Genomic DNA, 17,301 nt, shown 5'->3' with positions numbered 1-17,301 from the left:
ATTCTACTCTATGCAATACATGGTTTTTAAACTATCATATGAAGATAAAAGAAAACACAATAAACATTTTTATTTCATTGAACAAAATAAAAGTACAAGACATAAGATAAGGATAGAATTGACATGTAAATCCTTTGTTAATTAGTACAAATTCCTTTGTACTCCCTTCCTCTCTCCACACTAGTACAAGTCTCACAACATATACAAAAGGGTTAACCTACACCAAATGAAGCCTCACACACTCACTCACACAATCCCTCATGTATCTCCAAGTTTCCAAACCTATCATATGAATAATAGGCTTCCTATTTTTATAAATCTAAAATAAATGAGCTAACGCCACAATGTTGGCTTGGTGGCGCTGCAATGCTTCTTAACCATCGTGTCAGTCACCACTCATCGCACCGATTCATTAATTCAACTATCTCTAACTATTATTCGCCAAGGTGCTCAAGCGATTTGGCACTACAACGCTCCCTACGTAGAGCCTCGAGCTAAGCTCCAACACTCATTCAAAACTTAACCGTTGTGGCGATAGTTTAATTTTGATAATTTTAACTTAATTTCATGCATTAAAAGATAAGAATTAAGAGAAATAATAACCATAATAGATGCAATTTGAAATGTATAACTTTCTCTTATTAGTGCGCAATCATACTTTCGAGCTTATTCAGGTGCTTTTCCAGTGCTTCTTTAATTTCCTTCATAAAAAAATATTTTTATGTTTACTAAAATTGTGTCTTTTGAAAAATTATATATGCATTGTCTAAAAAAATCTAAATAATATACTCACTAAATATGAGCATATACTCTAGGTAATATTGTTGAAGCTCTCTAAATACTAATTACCATCAAGTTGTATCAATTTTCAAAGACGAAATCTTATTCCCTTTGTTCATTCTTTAGATAAGCAGTTATGGAGGATAATATTTCTTCTAATAAGATTTCTCCTTCGTTTGTTAGTTTGTTATAGGAGGAATCTAGATATGAGGGTTAGTAGGTTGTAATAATTTCTCTTTTTTTAGTTAATGCAATTGCTTTGCTTTCTCAAAAAAAAAAAAAAGAAAAAAAAAAGTTATGGATGGTTAGTGAAATATAATGTCTTAATATCCAAAAATCTCAATTCTTCTATATTCCTTTGAAATCAAGTAGTATTTCTCATAATAACTATTAGTTTTGAACTTCATGATGATATTCATTGTCAAAACATGTGATCGAATAGGGTTTGAACAATATTGGAACATGGTTAGATCCATGTTCAAATTATGTTCTATTCATGTTTATAATTGATTTGAACTTTATTCAAACAATGACATAACACCATAATTTGAATAAAATTCAAACTTGTGGTTGAACATATTCAATGCTTTATCTTGATTCAAATATAATTTACTTGTGTTCTAACAAGATGTTAAAAAAAAAACTCTTTAATATTCTATCGCTTTGCATTCAAGCTCCATCAAAATGATCAAATTTATATTACATAATATAGCATTTTAAAACAAATAGCACTAATGTATATTAAAGTCATCGATTAATGAAAAAATATCACTAGTATCATCTCTCGTGAGCGGAAAAAATTTCAAATGGAAGTATGATAATAACAATAAGCAAGGTCAAAATGGCAAAATGTAGAATGAACTTATTTTTCTCCCCATATAATGAGATACCATAAAAAGTGAAATATTTTAAACTAAAATGAACTTTTTAATATATTTTCCCAAAAAAAAAAAAAATAAAGCATATTTCTCTTGTCATATTTATTATAAGGTATATATATAGTCAAATCTTCATATATATTTTATATTGAGAGATTAAAAAGATAATTATTATTTAAGAGTTAAAACTTAGAAAAAAATATATATAAGTATTATAATTAACTTGAGATTATATAAGCCAGTACAGATGGAATCTTATGCTATAGCTCTTATTAACAAACGATATTATTGGTATTATTCAAAGGTTATATAAGTGGATTTCTATATTCAATTTTCTCTTGCCTTCAGAAAAAAGATTAAATAAATAAATAAATATATTCCCTCAAATTCTAACTCCCAACTAATCTGCAGAAGCATGTCGTAGATATTACAATAATTCTGTAGCAGTTTTTAAACCACTCGCAGGGTGGTAATGGGAAAATTACTTGGCGAACCACTTCTAATAATATTCATATATACCAATTTTATATTTATTATTCTGCGTACAATCATACTTATTCTACATTTTTAACTTTATTATAAATATTTAAAAAAATCATCAATAAAACAGCCACTACGTCACTTTATCCAACTCTACTGCTTAATAACTAAAAAAAGATGATGCATGATTAACAAAAAGAAAACTGTTCTCTTAACACTATGATCCCCTATAAATAAGATATTACACAAAAAAATATACACTTCAATGGGAAAACCAAACTTCTTTTCCTTGAAATATGTTTTTTAAACAATTTGGTAACTTATTTTAGGGTTAAATATTTTATTTTGAGATAAAATCTATTTATTTATTGCATTAATTCTTAAGAAAAATAAATTGTCGAAAGACAAAGCGGCTCCAAAAAAATATTGCCTAAGGTTTGCCGTCTCCAACGTTTGAACTCTACAGCTGCTTCATGAATTGCTCATCATTTCCCAAAAAATAGTAAAAAACATTCAACGAAAGCAGCATCACCATTATATAACAAGATCACAAGAACCAATCACCAGTCAATTTCATTAAATGAATAATCTAGAACATATTTTGCAACCAGAAGGCCTAAAATGAGTAAATAACTAAGATGGAAAATCTCCCAGTATCCGAGTTTGAAGAAAATCATGCATCGGCCACCATGATAGAAAATTCACTGGATCATGATGATACAGACAGTAGTCACTGCAATAGCCTAAGTGCTTCCAGATGAAATGATATCCCTGAAAGCATCTTTGACAAATGGGTACTTAAAATGGAAACCATGCTCTTTTGCTTTAACTGGTAGCAACTTCTGACCTTCCAAAACCTGCAACAGAGGCAAGTTCAGATTCACGTAGATATAACACTTAAAAATGGATTATGCATATTACATACTATTGTGGCACCCTTACAAAATACTGCTCTGAGCACAAAGTCAGGAAATGGAAGCCACGATGAACGGCCCATAACTTGCCCCAGTTGATCACACATCTCCGATAACCAAACTGGATGTGGTGCAGTTCCATTGACAATACCTGAGAGTTTATAATAATTTTTCTTTTCAGGGACAACTGAATTTGGTTGTATGAAGTAGATTGCAACTCTCTCATGGTAAACCTTTTAACAAGGTTCTTAGACCCAGGAATATCTATGACTGTTAAAGATCCAAACTTGAGCTTGCTCCAATCTCGGATCAAGTATAGATCAACACTGACCAGACCTAATACTGATCTGAGCCATATTAGACTCGTGATAATCTTGATATGATCCCAATTCAATCTAGGCATTTCTAATTGCCAATTTGATCACAATCCCTGTGAAAGCTGATATTCTTTTTAGATGCTTTCATTTGATCACAATAATCTTGAAAGCTGATAATCTTGATATGATCCCAATTTGATCACAATAATCTTGGTATAACCGCTAGCTGCACTCAATTATATGCGCCTAAACCAATAAATCTAATATCCTCCCTCTCCAAGATCCTCAAGATGACTTCTCCATCTCCCCCTCCTCCTTCATTCTTTCTTTTTCTTCCTCCATTTTCTTTCTTCTTCTTTCTCCCTCCATTTCCGTCCATTTTCTTCCATCTCTCTTCTTCTCCTTGTCCTTCATCTTCTTCTTCCTCTACCATTTTTCTCCAAACATACCTTAATCCTAAACCCTTGTTTTCAGATTTCTCCACATTCACCCATCAAACCACCAACCTCCCTTCACAAAAAAACACTCTCCTACACTTCCTACACATCCCCAACAAAATGTCCTCATCACCCTTTACTCTCTCTCTCTAGCCTAGAGAGTAAAAATTTTCTCTCTAGAAAGAGAGAAATTCCTTCACAAATACTTCTCTCTCCATCCCAAACATCTTCAAGACCATTCCCCCATATCTCCCCTCCTAGAGGAAAATATCCACCTTTCTCTTTCGCCAAAAAGCCACACAAAACAAAACGCACTAACATAATATTCACAATCAACAGATATTAAAAGAGTTGAAAACATAAAATTCAAAATAAACACTTTGAAACATAATAAAATGTAAAGTTCATTGCCCTATGATTCATGCATAGGCTCTTGATTCTTTTTCTTCTAATTTTCAGCTCGATATGATCGCAGCTCTGCATGTATCTCAATTATTAAAGCACTCTTGAGGAATATTATATTCAATTTTGATACTGAGTATCTTAATAACAACTGATAATTCTGAATGAGCTGTGCAACCATCTAAAATTGCTTTTTAAGTAGCATTATTAATTCAAAAATATTTTGTTTCTGGGTTTGGTGGATCTTCTACGTTCTCTCTTAAATTTAGACCTGTTGCATCAAAAATAAAATTTTCATAAGGTCTATTCATTTGATCTTCATATATTGTTCTAGAAGTAGTGAATGTACCAGTATGAGTATCTCTATGTGGCTCAAACTCACCAAGTGAGGTCCATAACCAATACTTGGAACAAATCCCCTACGATATAACATCATCAGGCTTAGGAAAAGTTTGATTTTTGTGCTTCGAGCATGGACATCTAAATATTCCATCATACTTAAATGAAAGTAGTTGACATGCGACTTGAATGAAAATCTCAGCTCCCTCAATAAATTTATCTGTCAATCTTTTTCATCCCACTAACAATCTGTTATACATCTAAAATCTCGCTTCTTAGATAATCATGTGGATGTTGAATTAATAATCCTAAAATAAAAAAATATATCTAAAAATTCAATATTATAAAAAAAATTAATTTTCTCTGACTAATTCATAGAGCTTTGGCTTTAGCTATAAATAAAACCAGTTAATTTTCTTTGATAACTCATTTACAAGTTATTATTTTTAATTTATTTCATTATTTGGCCTACATGTGGAAAGATTCCAAGATTTCACCTACATGCATAAAAATTATAATGAAGACAAAGGCCCTTAAAATTGCATAGGTGATACCTATTTTAGAAGAAAAGCAAATCTTATCAAGAGAGACAATTGATTGAAACTCATCATTTTGAGTCAATTGATGGGTTGGCAGACTGTCTAAGTGAAAATAATTCAACTGATCAAAGTCCTCTTAGTTTTTATGATTTGTGTTGATGCATTATCAACAATAAACTTTAATAATAAAACTATTCAACTACACAAGACTCTTTTATTCGAACAAGAATGAAATAATATTTGAGTAATATTTGAACCATATTCAAATAATGCTCTTAATCATGTTTAATAAAGTTTGAACATGGTTGAACAAAGGTTAGAACCCTATTCGAATATGATTTGAGCATGATTCAATCATACTTCAGACATGGTGTAAACCAATAGGTATAACACAATAGAGTTCATACAATAATTATACCATAATAGTTAATAATCAAACAACACTATCACTTCAAAGAATAATAAGGATAGCTATGATATGGCATATCTAAATAGATATGAATTAAAACATAATAATATTTACAATATAGCTACACTACACAATTGAAATAATAACTTCTAAAAGATTTTTCTTTTCGATTATGCATATTATGTATTATATCCTAAATCTTGCTATAGACCTCAGGCCCTCATCTATGATAGATCTCCTCCACCTTCAGGACATCTGGAAGAAAAAGGACCTACCTATTATCAAATAATCTTAGCAGCTCAAGTAACCTACAAAAACACATGCATGATAAACTCATTATTATCTGCAAAATCATCATTGAGGTGCAAGACATTCATAAGAACAAAGATAACATATCAATCAAATAAAACTATAGCCCAATTCAATCTAAAATATATAAGTTTCAAACAAATGCGTAAAACCAAAAAGCATAAATTTCAAACAAAAGTCGAAAGGAAGAAGAGCAAGGAAGGAGAGGAGATCACCTGCGACTGGGGAGAGGAGGCTCAAGGCCAGCATAGGGTAGGGCAGAAAGTCGGCAGGAGGTGATGAGAGGGAGTCTCGTCTTTCTTTAGAATGGAGACCTGTGAAAATGAGGAAGAAAGAATGGGTTAGGCAAAATAAGGCTTATACCGGCGGCTGTGGCCGCCGGAATGTATTCATTAGAAACCAGCAGGAAATGTTTTCCTGTAGTGTTAGACTTTCAAGGTGTATTACAAGAAATGTTCACTACAAACATATAAACTCTCGAGATCTTCGCTCGTTAAATCAATCAAAGTATTTGAGTTTTATACGTTCATATTAGGCCTTCAAAGTCTCTTACAAGAAAAATTCATTCATAAAAATACATGTTCTCGATTCTCATATGTCTACGACAACTCATAAAATTACAAGCTAGCTCAAACCAATGTGAAATATATATTAGATCCAGGAATTGCTTGGGATTAATAAGTGATTGACAAGCTTATCAATTATAAAATTAATGTTTCACAAAAGCTGATTTTAGGATTTTCTTAGTTGGTAATCAAGCAAAAGTATGCAGTTACAAATAGAGTGGGAGAATAATAAAATAATAACAAAGACGCTAAATTCCTATTTGTAACTATCAAAATTCCCACAATTAACAACTAGAACAATCACAATGAAATTTTCTTACTCACACTCTTTGAAAATTTCAGCGGGAGAAAACTTGACATAATGTTAATGATGCCACTAAGGAGAAGCAAGCACTTAAGGTTTTTTTCAAGGAAGAGTTACCCGAAAAAGAGGTGAGAGGTGGACGGTGGGAAAGTTGCCACTAAACGTGAGGTCGAAGCTGGTCAATGGCGGTTGCAAGGAAGAAGAGAATCCAATCCATGTATTCCTCAACAGTATGGTTATTCCTAAATTCGATGTCGAAGAAAGGATAATGAAGCACATCCAGTAGGCCTTGATCAATAAAGACGAGCCATAATCCATATTGGGGTCAGCCAACCATGGAGGAAGAGAAAAAGGGGCAACTACTTGGAGGTAAATAAGTGTGTGGTAGTGGGCAATGGCTTTAGGAGTTAATGGAGAGGAGAGTGGACAACAATTGGGGAGATTAATGTGGGTTGGGAAGGGGAAAATGCAATAACAATAGGAATGAGAAAGACTTTAATTAAGTGGAGTTAATGAGAATTGGGAAGGGGAAAAGGTGGAAACTAGTAAATAGGAAATGCTTTAATTAAATGGAGTTAATGAGGGTTAGAAAGGGAAAAAGGACGCACCTATGGGAATGCAAAAAGCTTTAATTAAGTAGAGTTAATGAGGATTGGGGAGGGGAAAATGTGGAGGTAATACCAAGAGGCAAGGGGGAAGGGTAGCCAGCTAAGGGAAAGCAGCAAGGAGTTGGAATAGGGAGGGATGCTCAGTTGGTTGTGTGGTGGGGAAGGAAAGTAGTCGGCCGGCTGTTTAAAGGGTGGGAACACTTGGTGGTTGCTTGTGAAGGGTTGAAATATTTGGTTGGCTGTTTGTAAGGGTTGGAGTGCTTGGTGGGCTGTTTGGAAGGAGGATGGGGGTGAGAGAGGAGATAGAATAAAGTCAAGAACCTTGCCACGACGACGATTGTTGGATGTTGCTTTGACCTACTCCTAGGGATTTCATTCTTCTCTCAAGAAGACTCAAGCACACACATAACTAAGAAAAATTGAAGTTTCATTTATAATAATCATCATCTCCATAGCCTAGGGCCTCAATATATAGGCCTCAAAACATGAAGACTCAAAAGACTAGAACGTACATTGGGCTACAACACAAATAACCCAATATAAGGATAAAATGGGAAAGACTCTCAACATAACATGAAATAAGAAAATGAAATACATGAAATAAATCATAAATAAAGGCTCCTAATCATAGCCGTCGATCTACGACTCCTCATGTGATAGACACACCAAAATTTCTTGTTGATGTCCTCATCACAAACATTCGGACAACATCAAGTAGAAGCCCAATTAAGCCATCCCAAATACAATAGAACTCAAACAGAAACTCATTAGAAGAAAATATAACCAACCATACTGTAGAATTTGAACAATGCGAAATAGAAAGGGTAAATGATGCAAATTATGAGTCGCATAAATCAAAACACATAAAACAGTTAAAATGTATATACACTAACGACAGTAAGAAATTATTTCTTTTGAATGAGTTTGCGAGGTAGCATTTAAAGCTGTTAACAATAGAAATTGATAATATTATTAGCATATATTAAACGGAGTATGACTTACCATGAGGCTGCATGACACAAGTCATATGAAAGGGCGAAGGATAGCGAATAGAGAGAATTTGCTCATGCATGTAGCATGACGAGAGCAACCATTAGATGCAACTTCTAATATAACAACCAAAGAAAAAAATATTTCAAGAAATGCACACAAAACCCAGCTTAGTGATGGTAGTTTTCCTCGTGTACCACCTCTTTATAAAATAAAAATGTGCTCTAAGGATTGATAAAATGACCTTAATTTTAATTGATATCATTTTAGCATGCTACCTTTAAAAGAAGGATTCCTCAAAGCTTTATAGATAAGGTTCACCAGATTATCCAGATGAATCCAGGAAAACCTGTAGAAATGAATAGTTGATGTTTAATCACAAATTTGTAGTATATTAAGATGCTAAATCAACCATTTTATCAAGAGAGTCGATTGAAATTTCAAAACAAAAATAAGAAGGTTCCTTTGTTCCTAGAAATACCATAAAAGATCATGTCAATAGCCAATTAGGCCTAGTTTCTGTTATATGTTTAAAATAATGTTACAAAACAATAAAATCAAACTAAAAGACACCACAACAAATAGCTACCGTAGTAAATAAAATGGAAAGCACTATTTTGAAATATCACCGAATACACATTAATATAGTGCAACCATCAAATTAGCCAACAAAAATAAAAAACCATCCAATATCCATAATCGGTCTAGTGAGAGAAACTCTGTGAATTTGAAAAAAATCAGTTGTTTTTCAAAATTTTCCTTCTCCCATGGATTTCGCGACTCTTTTGGCTATTCGTTCTCTATTGCCTCGCCGACAGAATTAGCTGACGGCAATGGAGGGGAAGCACCTGGCGTAGTCTGAAGACTGGGCGAATATCTGAAGAAGTCTCAACGCTCCGGTGCGAGCTTCTTCAGAGGGTTTTAATGGAGGATAGAGGACGGCTTTGATACACAATAATCAATTCAAGGAGAAGCCATTGCTGATCAAAAAAGGACTGTTGAAAAACAAAGGTCCCATTGGTGTTTCGAAAAGGCAAGGAGATAATCAAGGAAGAAGAACTTCTCAACTTGAAGAAGTTTAAAACGGCAACTGGATTCAAGGAAATGATGGAGAATATAAATGTGGAAGCTTCCACGTCGTCTAAAGAATAGCTTTTCTAATAGAGGTTTTAAATCGACATCTCTCCCAACCTCACCTATTTCCTGTAAAATTGTTGATTCAGCCCCGACAGAAAACATTAAAGCAAATGAGAACAAGGTGAATGAAGAATTTCCTCTGTTGGTTGACATACAGGGAAAATTTGATGATGGTAACAGTATTTCGAAAGAAGATAATAACATAAGGGAAATAAATTCTGATTGGAAGAAGAAACAAAACATAAGGGTGGATAAATTAGATCTGGGATCATTTTTATCTGATGATGGAAAGACTGTCCAGCATCAGTTAGAAAATGAAAGCATCAATGCAAAAAAATGGACTGTGCTCTTGTGGTGAAAGTTTTTGGTGATAATACATTGTTTTCTTCAGTATGTATTGAACTTATGAAGCAATGGAGCAGATTTTGAAAGTTTCACATAACGGGTTTAGGCACAGGATGGGTGCTTTGCTCGTTTGAAAATCCTTCAACTATGGAAGAAATTTTTACAGGAGGTCCTTGGTATGTTAAAGGACATGTGGTGGGTTTGGACAAATGGTCTCCTATGTTTTCTCCAACTTCATTGAAGGGGATTTCAGCTCCCTTATGGATTAGACTACCAAACATACCTTTGCAATGTTGGGATGATATCAACATTTGCAGGACTGCATCGAAGGTGGGAAAGCCATACTTGCTTGATGGGAACATGTTTCAATGTGGTAGAAGAGAATACGCTAGAGTTTGTGTTCGTGTTCCCCTGAATGAGAAATTACCCCTGGGGGTATGGGTGGAAGGATTATCTGGTAAATTTTTTCAGAAAATCATATATGAAGGCATTTCAAAGTTATGTTATGAATGTGACTTCATTGGTCACACCATAGCAGAATGTATGATCTTTAAAGAAAAGAAGGTAACTTCCAGTGTTGATCCTGATTTGGTCAGGAATGTTCAAGATCAATTAAACTCAAGAGAAGATGGAAGCTCAAGTCAGAAAATTGATGAAAATAGCTATGGTCCGTGGATTCAAGTAAATTATGGTAAGAAGTTTTCTGGAAATAATGGAAGGCCAGTTGGAGTAACTATTATGCAAAGACTTTTTTCAAAAAAAGTTTTTATTCCAAAAAAACAGAACTCTATAGTATTGGAAGAAGTTCAAGCTTTACCAAATCAAGTGTTGATCGGGTACAACAGGAAGAAGCATTGGATATAACAAAAATTGCTGAAATTGAAAGTGAAAAGGCTCAGGTATTTAGTTCAAAAATGATTGTCCCTATTATGAATAAATTTGGTATTCTATCTGAAATGGAAGACAGTATTATGAATGAGTATGGCGAGGAAAAGTCTAATCAAGAAATTGAAGAAGGAGAAATAATGTTGATCTAGATACAGCTGTTTCAGAAATAGCTGAAACAAGCAATCAAGAGCTGAAGATGGGAGCTAAAGGCCTTAGTAAGGATGCTTACCTGGATACTAAAACTGTGGAGAAATCTTCTTCAGGAAAGAAAGTAAAGCTGCTCAAAGAATTGAAGTCTCTGGGGTCAGGTAATATTGTTAATCATAACATGAAGTTAGAGATTGTTAGAAGCAAAAAGGGAGGTGGGGCCTTCCCCTCATTTTAAACAATGACATCTTAGCTTTTTGGAATTGTAAAGGGACCAAAAAGTGAGAGGCCGCTCTTTATCTCAAAGAGTTTGTAAGAGATAATGATGTTTTAGTTGTGGGGGCTTGTTGAAACCAAAGTTAGTTCATTGGAGAATCTTCAGATTTTGAGTTTTTTGAGAGACAAATGGGAATCGTTTATGGTTCCTTCTGAGGGCCTTCGGGTGGAATTTTGGTACTTTGGAGGAAGGACTTTGCATCTTTTTCAGTATTGGAAGTTTCTTCTCATGTCATCATTGGGAATCTTGAAGTTGTAAATAGAGCATGTTGGCTAGTTTCCACAGTATATGGAAGTAGAAGTATGATGGATAGAAAATATCTATGGGAGATTTTGGAAAAAGTGCATGCTCATAATAATCCAACAATTATTGGGGCAGACTTTAATTGTATCTTATCACAGGAGGAGAAGAGAGGAGGAAAAAAATTTGTATTCTCTCAAGGAGCAAAAGATATGAAGATGTTTATGAGCAACAACGACTTCCATGAAGTTGGGTTTGTTGGACCCAAATTCACTTGGTGTAATAAAAAAATAAGAGGACATATCTTAGAAAGATTGGATAGATATCTTATTAACTCTTTTGCAATGAATTATATTCATCTAGCCATGGTGAAGCATTTGCCCTGTATAGCTTCGGACCACTGTCCAATTGTTCTGGAGGTGTTCAAACCGGTGGAGTCTCACTACAAAGGTATACGGTTTGAAGATGTGTGGGCAATCTATCATGGGGCTTTTGCTTATTGTAGAAAGTACATGGAATAAGGGTGGAGGGAGTGATCCAGCCAATTCACTGAACTTGAAGTTTAAAAGAACTCTTAAGGCCTTATTCTATTGGAGCAAGCCAAAATTTAAGAATTTAAATGTGTTAAGAGATTCATTGAAGAAAGAAATCTATGATTTACAACTTGAAGAGGCTGATGGGATGCACAATGAGGAAAAGCTGTTGTTGCTCCGGACAAAGGTAAATGAGTTAAATTGCACTTTGGCAAGACTGAATATATGGTGGAGACAAAGAGCCAAGGCTAGGTGGTTGGAGGAAGGCGACTCAAATTCAGTTTTTTTTCATTCCTTTGCAAATGCTAGAAGAAGCTCAAACTAGATCAAATATGTCAAAAACGAAGATGGTGTATTCATGGATCAGCTCAATGAAATTGAATGTATTTTCTCAAATTTTTTCAAAGCTAAATGGAGACTCAGAAACTGTATGGTGGAAGGATGGTCGAAACCTTTTGCTGTTTTGGATAGAGAAGATCAACTCAAACTAGATGCAGAATTTTCTAAGGAGGAGCTTCAAGTAGTAGTGGACAACTTGGGGAAGAACATCTCACCGGGCATTGATGGAATTACATTCTCTTTTATAAAATGCTTCTGGAAGGTAACTCAATATGATGTTTGGAATGTTATTGATATGTTTTTCAAAACAGGAATTATGCATCACAATTGGAAGGAGACGTTGATAGTGCTAATTTCTAAAGTGCAAAATCCAAGTTATCCAGCAAACCTCCGTCCAATTAGACTATGCATGACTACTTATAAATTATTAGCTAAAATGTTGATGAATAGATTGGAGATGGTTTTTCACAAGGTTATTTCGAATGACCAAGTGGCTTTCCTAAAAGGTAGATCATTGACATATTATGTTCTCTTGGCTGAAGAGGTTTTCAACAAAATCCGACACTCTAAAGCTAAGAAAGGATTTTTGGCCATCAAAGTTGATATGGAATAGGCATATGATAGCATGGGGTGGCAAGCTTTGAGGCAAGTTCTTTTTCACTTTAAATTTCCTAGCAAATTTTCGGATTTAATCATGAATTGCATTTTAGATCCAAAATTTTGCTTATTGATCAATGGGAAAAAATCAAATTTGATAGAAGCTAGAAGTGGGTTTAGACAAGGATGTCCTCTATCCCCATTTCTTTTTATATTGTGTTCCCAAATCTTATCGGATGCTCTTTATCAAAGTGGAAGGAAGATGGGTATTCAAATTGTTTCTAATGCACCTAGGGTATCTCATTTTCTTTATGCGGATGATACTCTAGTATTTTTTGAAGCCAACTTGAAGAAGATCAAAAAAATTAAAAAGAGTTTGAACAACTATTGCAAATGGATCGGTCAAATGATTAATTTCAAAAAATCTATGATGGTGTTTGGTAAAGCAGTGAACAAAAGGAGGAAGAAATAAATTGAAAATGTATTGAGGTTCAAATCAGTTAAAGAAATGAACTATCTGGGTATAAAGCTTACATTAAGGAGGATGGGAAGGTCGGACTTCAATAAACTCATGGAAATTGCTTTAAATAAGCTGAATATTTTGGGAAAGCATTTTATCTCAGTGGAAGGTAAAATGGTCTTGTTAAAATCAGCTTTCTTATTTCTTCCAATTTTTCTATCAACTCTTTCCTTGGTGCCTTTGAAAATCTTAAAGTAGTTTGATAAAATGTGTAGAGCTTTCTTGTGGAATAAGAAGAATGGGAATTTGGGAATGCATTTTGTCTCTTGGAAGGAGCTATGTAAACTAAAACAAAAAGGAGGGAGAGGTCTTTTTTCAGCGGTTGCCAAAGTGGGACATCTAAGGGCCAAGTTTGCATGGGAATTCTATATGAAGCCGGAAACCTTACTCAATTGCATCCTAAAAGATAAATATGAAGATGATTTATGGAAGAAGCAGGGAATGAAAGGGAGCTCTTCTACTTGGAAAATATTGTGTAATGGAGCTAAATATCTTACAAATATTGTGAGATGGAGAATCTTCAATGGGGATTCTATTAACTGGATGAATGATGCTTGGATATTGGATAGAAATATATCCAAATGGCCTACATTTATAAGCAACATGGAAATTAGCAATTACAACTTGAACTTCTTTTTGCTAGATGGCAAATGAAACATTGAGCAACTTCAAATGTTCTTTGGAAGGCAACTAATTGATCTCATATTACTAACTCCTATATATAGAGATCAAGGATTGGATCAAATTTAATTAAAATGGAAATCAACTGGTTGCTCTATGGAAGCAATCTCACAGGATTCAATTTATAAAGAAGATGCAAATTGTGAATTATGGAAATAGTTGAAGAAAATCAAGCTCAGGCCAAGGGTAGAGCTGTTTTGGTGGAGAATGCACAAGGAAGCTATCCCAAGCTACTCTTTCTTATTTCACAAAAAAATTGATTTCTTTTAACAGTTGTCCGAGAGGATGTGATAAAGAAGAAAACAATAATTATATTGCTGGAGATTGTGACAAATTAAAGAAGAAGATTGTTTGGCTCAACAAATGGGGGATTCAAGTACCCCAATTTTGATGCTTTAATGATTGTTTAAAAGAATTGGAGAGGATGTCAAGTATGAATCCATTGGTTGTAAACATCTATTGCACTGCAGTTTTTCTTGTATGGAAAAGCAGAAATCTGCTGATTCATGAAGGTAGGGAAGAATCAGACTTATATATTGCAGTCAGCTCTATATCAATGGTTGTTGTAACACCGACAATCAATATCCAAACGGACAACTGGGATGTCAATCAGCGTAACCTGTTTTCTTCTTGGCGTCCTCCTCCACCCGGATGGATAAAAATCAATGTGGATGCATCATTAAGCAGCAATCACTCAGCCGGAGCTACTGGAGTTTGTAGAGATGACAAAGGAAGGATGTTAATTGCATTTAGAACTCAATATGTGCATTGGGACATCGGTCAAATGGAACTACAAGCGGTATACATGATAAAACATGTCATACAAGATTGGATGTTGGAAGCACAAGGAGTTATTATTGAAAGAGATAACATCAACATCATCAAGACTCTTCAACAAGCTTTGAGGAACTTAAAGAAGAAAGGAATAATTGAAGATAAGTTATCCTTCATTAAAGATTTTAATAAAGTATCTTTTAGCTTTACTACTATAAATTGTAATAAATTAGCAGAAAGTTGTGCTAATTTAGCTTTAAGCAAAAGTTTCATTTGGCATGATCTAACTAACATTGAAATTCCTCCTTCATTCTTTCAAATTTTGAAGGACGAATTTTATTCGTTAGATTTGATTAAGCTGTAATAACTTCTTTTTTTCATGTTCTAATGCATTGATGCATTTCTTTCAAAAAAACAAAAATAAAGTAGTTGTTTGAGATCATTTGTTGTATTTATTTTTAAAAATATGTTTGCTTTGTATTTTTTAATTTTTCTTTTATTTTATTTTTAAATAAAGCAAATTATTTTTAAAAATATTTAAGTAAAAATATAATTTTCTTAATTAAATTATACCCCAAAATATCATCTTTTACAAAATCACAAAAAAAAAATTCCATGCATTCTACTCACCAATTAGAGAGAATTAGTATATAGAAGCATATGCTAATTTATAAATGTGTGAAAGTTATTGTATTAGATTTGATTGAAATTATTTTCCTAAAATTTTAATTATTTTTCCTATTCCTCCATAATTTTTTTGTAGTATAGCAAAGGCCTTTAATTTGACAGGTGTAGTGCATGCTTGATAGTGAGGGAAATTAGGTAAATTATAAGATTTAAACTTATTAAATCAACTTCTCTTACTGCAAATATAATACCCAAAATGTTCAAAACAAATATAAGCATAAACTTCTTCTAAACATTATTTTATTTCATTAAATTCTACTTTTAATTTCGATCATTTTAATAAATAAAAGTATATAGAAATATTAATCTACTTATATATGTATAACTCTTAAATAAATAGATGTTTAATATTAAGTAACTATTAATTAAAAATTTAATAATAGTTAATTAATTGTATAATTATGAAATCTCTTAGTAGCAACTTTTACAACAATAAATGGATCGTTGTGGAGGGCAGGGTGCTCTATATAAGAGACCTTCGAATTCGGCATGATTAAAAAGGAGCACTGTTCAATGGAATTTCTAATATGTCTTATGCAGGTGCTTGCTTCAGCCCCCTAAATAAATGAGGACTAAATTAATAATTATAACTTGCAACAGGTGGAACCATTAGCCCTCAACAGCATGGCTTGACACAGGGTCAATGATGTTAGCTATTTATTTTTTTTAATATAAACTGCTTGTGATTTTTATTAGGATAACCATGTAGGGAGTTTTAGAATTTCTTTTTCAATGGATGTAATATTTATATAATTCGTTAAGAGTTTTGTGAAAATCGCACTATGAGTGGGATATTCTTACCAACTCGAATTTAGAAGAAGAAGGCATCCCTAAAGGGGAGAGTCTTCTTCTCATTTGGAAGATCGAGTTGGATGGCTTTAGATATCCAAAGAGAAAAGGCAATACCCCCTATGCTAGGGGGAATTGTCTTCTTCGTATTTGGATATTCAAGCCACGACGGATACAAGGAGTCCAAGGAGGAGATTTCCAAGGAGTCCAAGGAGGAGAGATCCAAGGAGTCCAAGGAGGAGAAATCCAAGGAGTCCAAGGAGAAGAAGACACCCAGAAGACTGAAGACCAATATCCCACTCAAAGTCATTTTGCGTCTGTCATAGGCTTAGATCCGGGTTATTGGCAGTGGTGCACGACCACTTTATTTTCTGCATATCTAGGGTGTAATAAGGGTAATTTGCCTATGGCCATTTAGTTGATTTATTTGGATTTAATATTGATGTGCTTCTGGTTGCGTAGTAGAAATTACCTGCTTTTTCTAGATCTCTTTATTGCATGTCGTGTTTTTTTATTTTAGCCTGGATTACGTTAGGCTCTTTTAAGGATAATACAAAAATCTTTACTCGTAATTAATATCCAAAATTTTAAGATCTAAATAACATAGAAACCTAACGACTCTAGGGAACTGCCGGAATCATCCGGGGTCGCATGCATATTATTGCATTTCTTCTTTTCCTTGTTATAAGACATCTCCCTGCCTGCGGGTAGAGTCCGGATAATTTGGCCTATGAGGATGAAGTGCCGGACCTAGGGAGACCCAGTCTTTTCAAAAAATTATTTTCTATAAGCCTATTTTTAAAATTCTATAGCATTCATGAGCTGAAATTTCAACTAGCATGCATTGCATTAGAAATCAATTTAATTGCATTAGCTAGGAGCATCTGACCCACATAAGTCCAGTACCACTTAGGAAATTTTTTAGATGTCGGTCATAATTCTAAAGAACTTGTACCATCCACACCATCTATTATAAATGACTGATATCATGGTTTTAAAGCGACTAGGTGGTTAGCTGGCTCCCCCAATCCAGGCCGGGATAAGTCAGGTTTTGCACTACTTAGCTTAGGACAAC

General features: G+C 33.8%; 2 protein-coding genes across 3 annotated transcripts; one reads left to right on the top strand and one right to left on the bottom strand.

Moving 5' to 3' along the window:
* Positions 1 to 2,608: 2,608 nt before the first annotated feature.
* LOC110106565 lies at positions 2,609 to 3,496 on the bottom strand. 2 transcript variants are annotated; one of them, XR_003703070.1, is made up of 2 exons: positions 3,064 to 3,496; positions 2,609 to 2,995 (listed from the first exon to the last, which is right to left on the bottom strand). XR_003703070.1 is itself a non-coding variant. In XM_028700818.1 (2 exons), exons 1-2 carry the CDS (start codon positions 3,453 to 3,455, stop codon positions 2,882 to 2,884), a joined length of 489 nt encoding a protein of 162 aa, XP_028556651.1. In that variant the 5' UTR covers positions 3,456 to 3,496; the 3' UTR covers positions 2,609 to 2,881. The 2 variants fall into 2 exon arrangements, 1 of the variants encoding a protein (XP_028556651.1); XM_028700818.1 differs by having other exon boundaries at positions 3,081 to 3,496.
* A 6,405-nt stretch (positions 3,497 to 9,901) lies between these two features.
* LOC110106566 lies at positions 9,902 to 11,827 on the top strand. The gene is made up of 4 exons (XM_020836499.1): positions 9,902 to 10,445; positions 10,538 to 10,720; positions 10,807 to 10,950; positions 11,670 to 11,827. The coding sequence occupies exons 1-4, from the start codon at positions 9,902 to 9,904 to the stop codon at positions 11,825 to 11,827; spliced, it is 1,029 nt and encodes a 342-aa protein (XP_020692158.1).
* Positions 11,828 to 17,301: the final 5,474 nt, after the last annotated feature.

Source organism: Dendrobium catenatum, unplaced genomic scaffold, assembly GCF_001605985.2.
Source record: "Dendrobium catenatum unplaced genomic scaffold, ASM160598v2 fragScaff_scaffold_1595, whole genome shotgun sequence".
Classification (NCBI taxonomy): Eukaryota; Viridiplantae; Streptophyta; class Magnoliopsida; order Asparagales; family Orchidaceae; genus Dendrobium; species Dendrobium catenatum.
The sequence above is the reverse complement of the archived record's forward strand: the minus strand, read 5'-3'. Positions and strand labels throughout refer to the sequence as shown.

Excerpts from the sequence above, each read along its gene's own strand:
- LOC110106565 (XM_028700818.1), bottom strand. The coding sequence starts at position 3,455 with ATGCCTAGATTGAATTGGGATCATATCAAGATTATCACGAGTCTAATA. Across the intron at positions 2,996-3,080 it reads TGTGCTCAGAGCAGTATTTT|GTTTTGGAAGGTCAGAAGTT; the intron begins GTAAGGGTGCCA and ends CCTCTGTTGCAG.
- LOC110106566 (XM_020836499.1), top strand. The coding sequence starts at position 9,902 with ATGGAAGAAATTTTTACAGGAGGTCCTTGGTATGTTAAAGGACATGTG. Across the intron at positions 10,721-10,806 it reads TCTATCTGAAATGGAAGACA|AAATAGCTGAAACAAGCAAT; the intron begins GTATTATGAATG and ends CAGCTGTTTCAG. Across the intron at positions 10,951-11,669 it reads ATTGAAGTCTCTGGGGTCAG|CCATGGTGAAGCATTTGCCC; the intron begins GTAATATTGTTA and ends ATATTCATCTAG.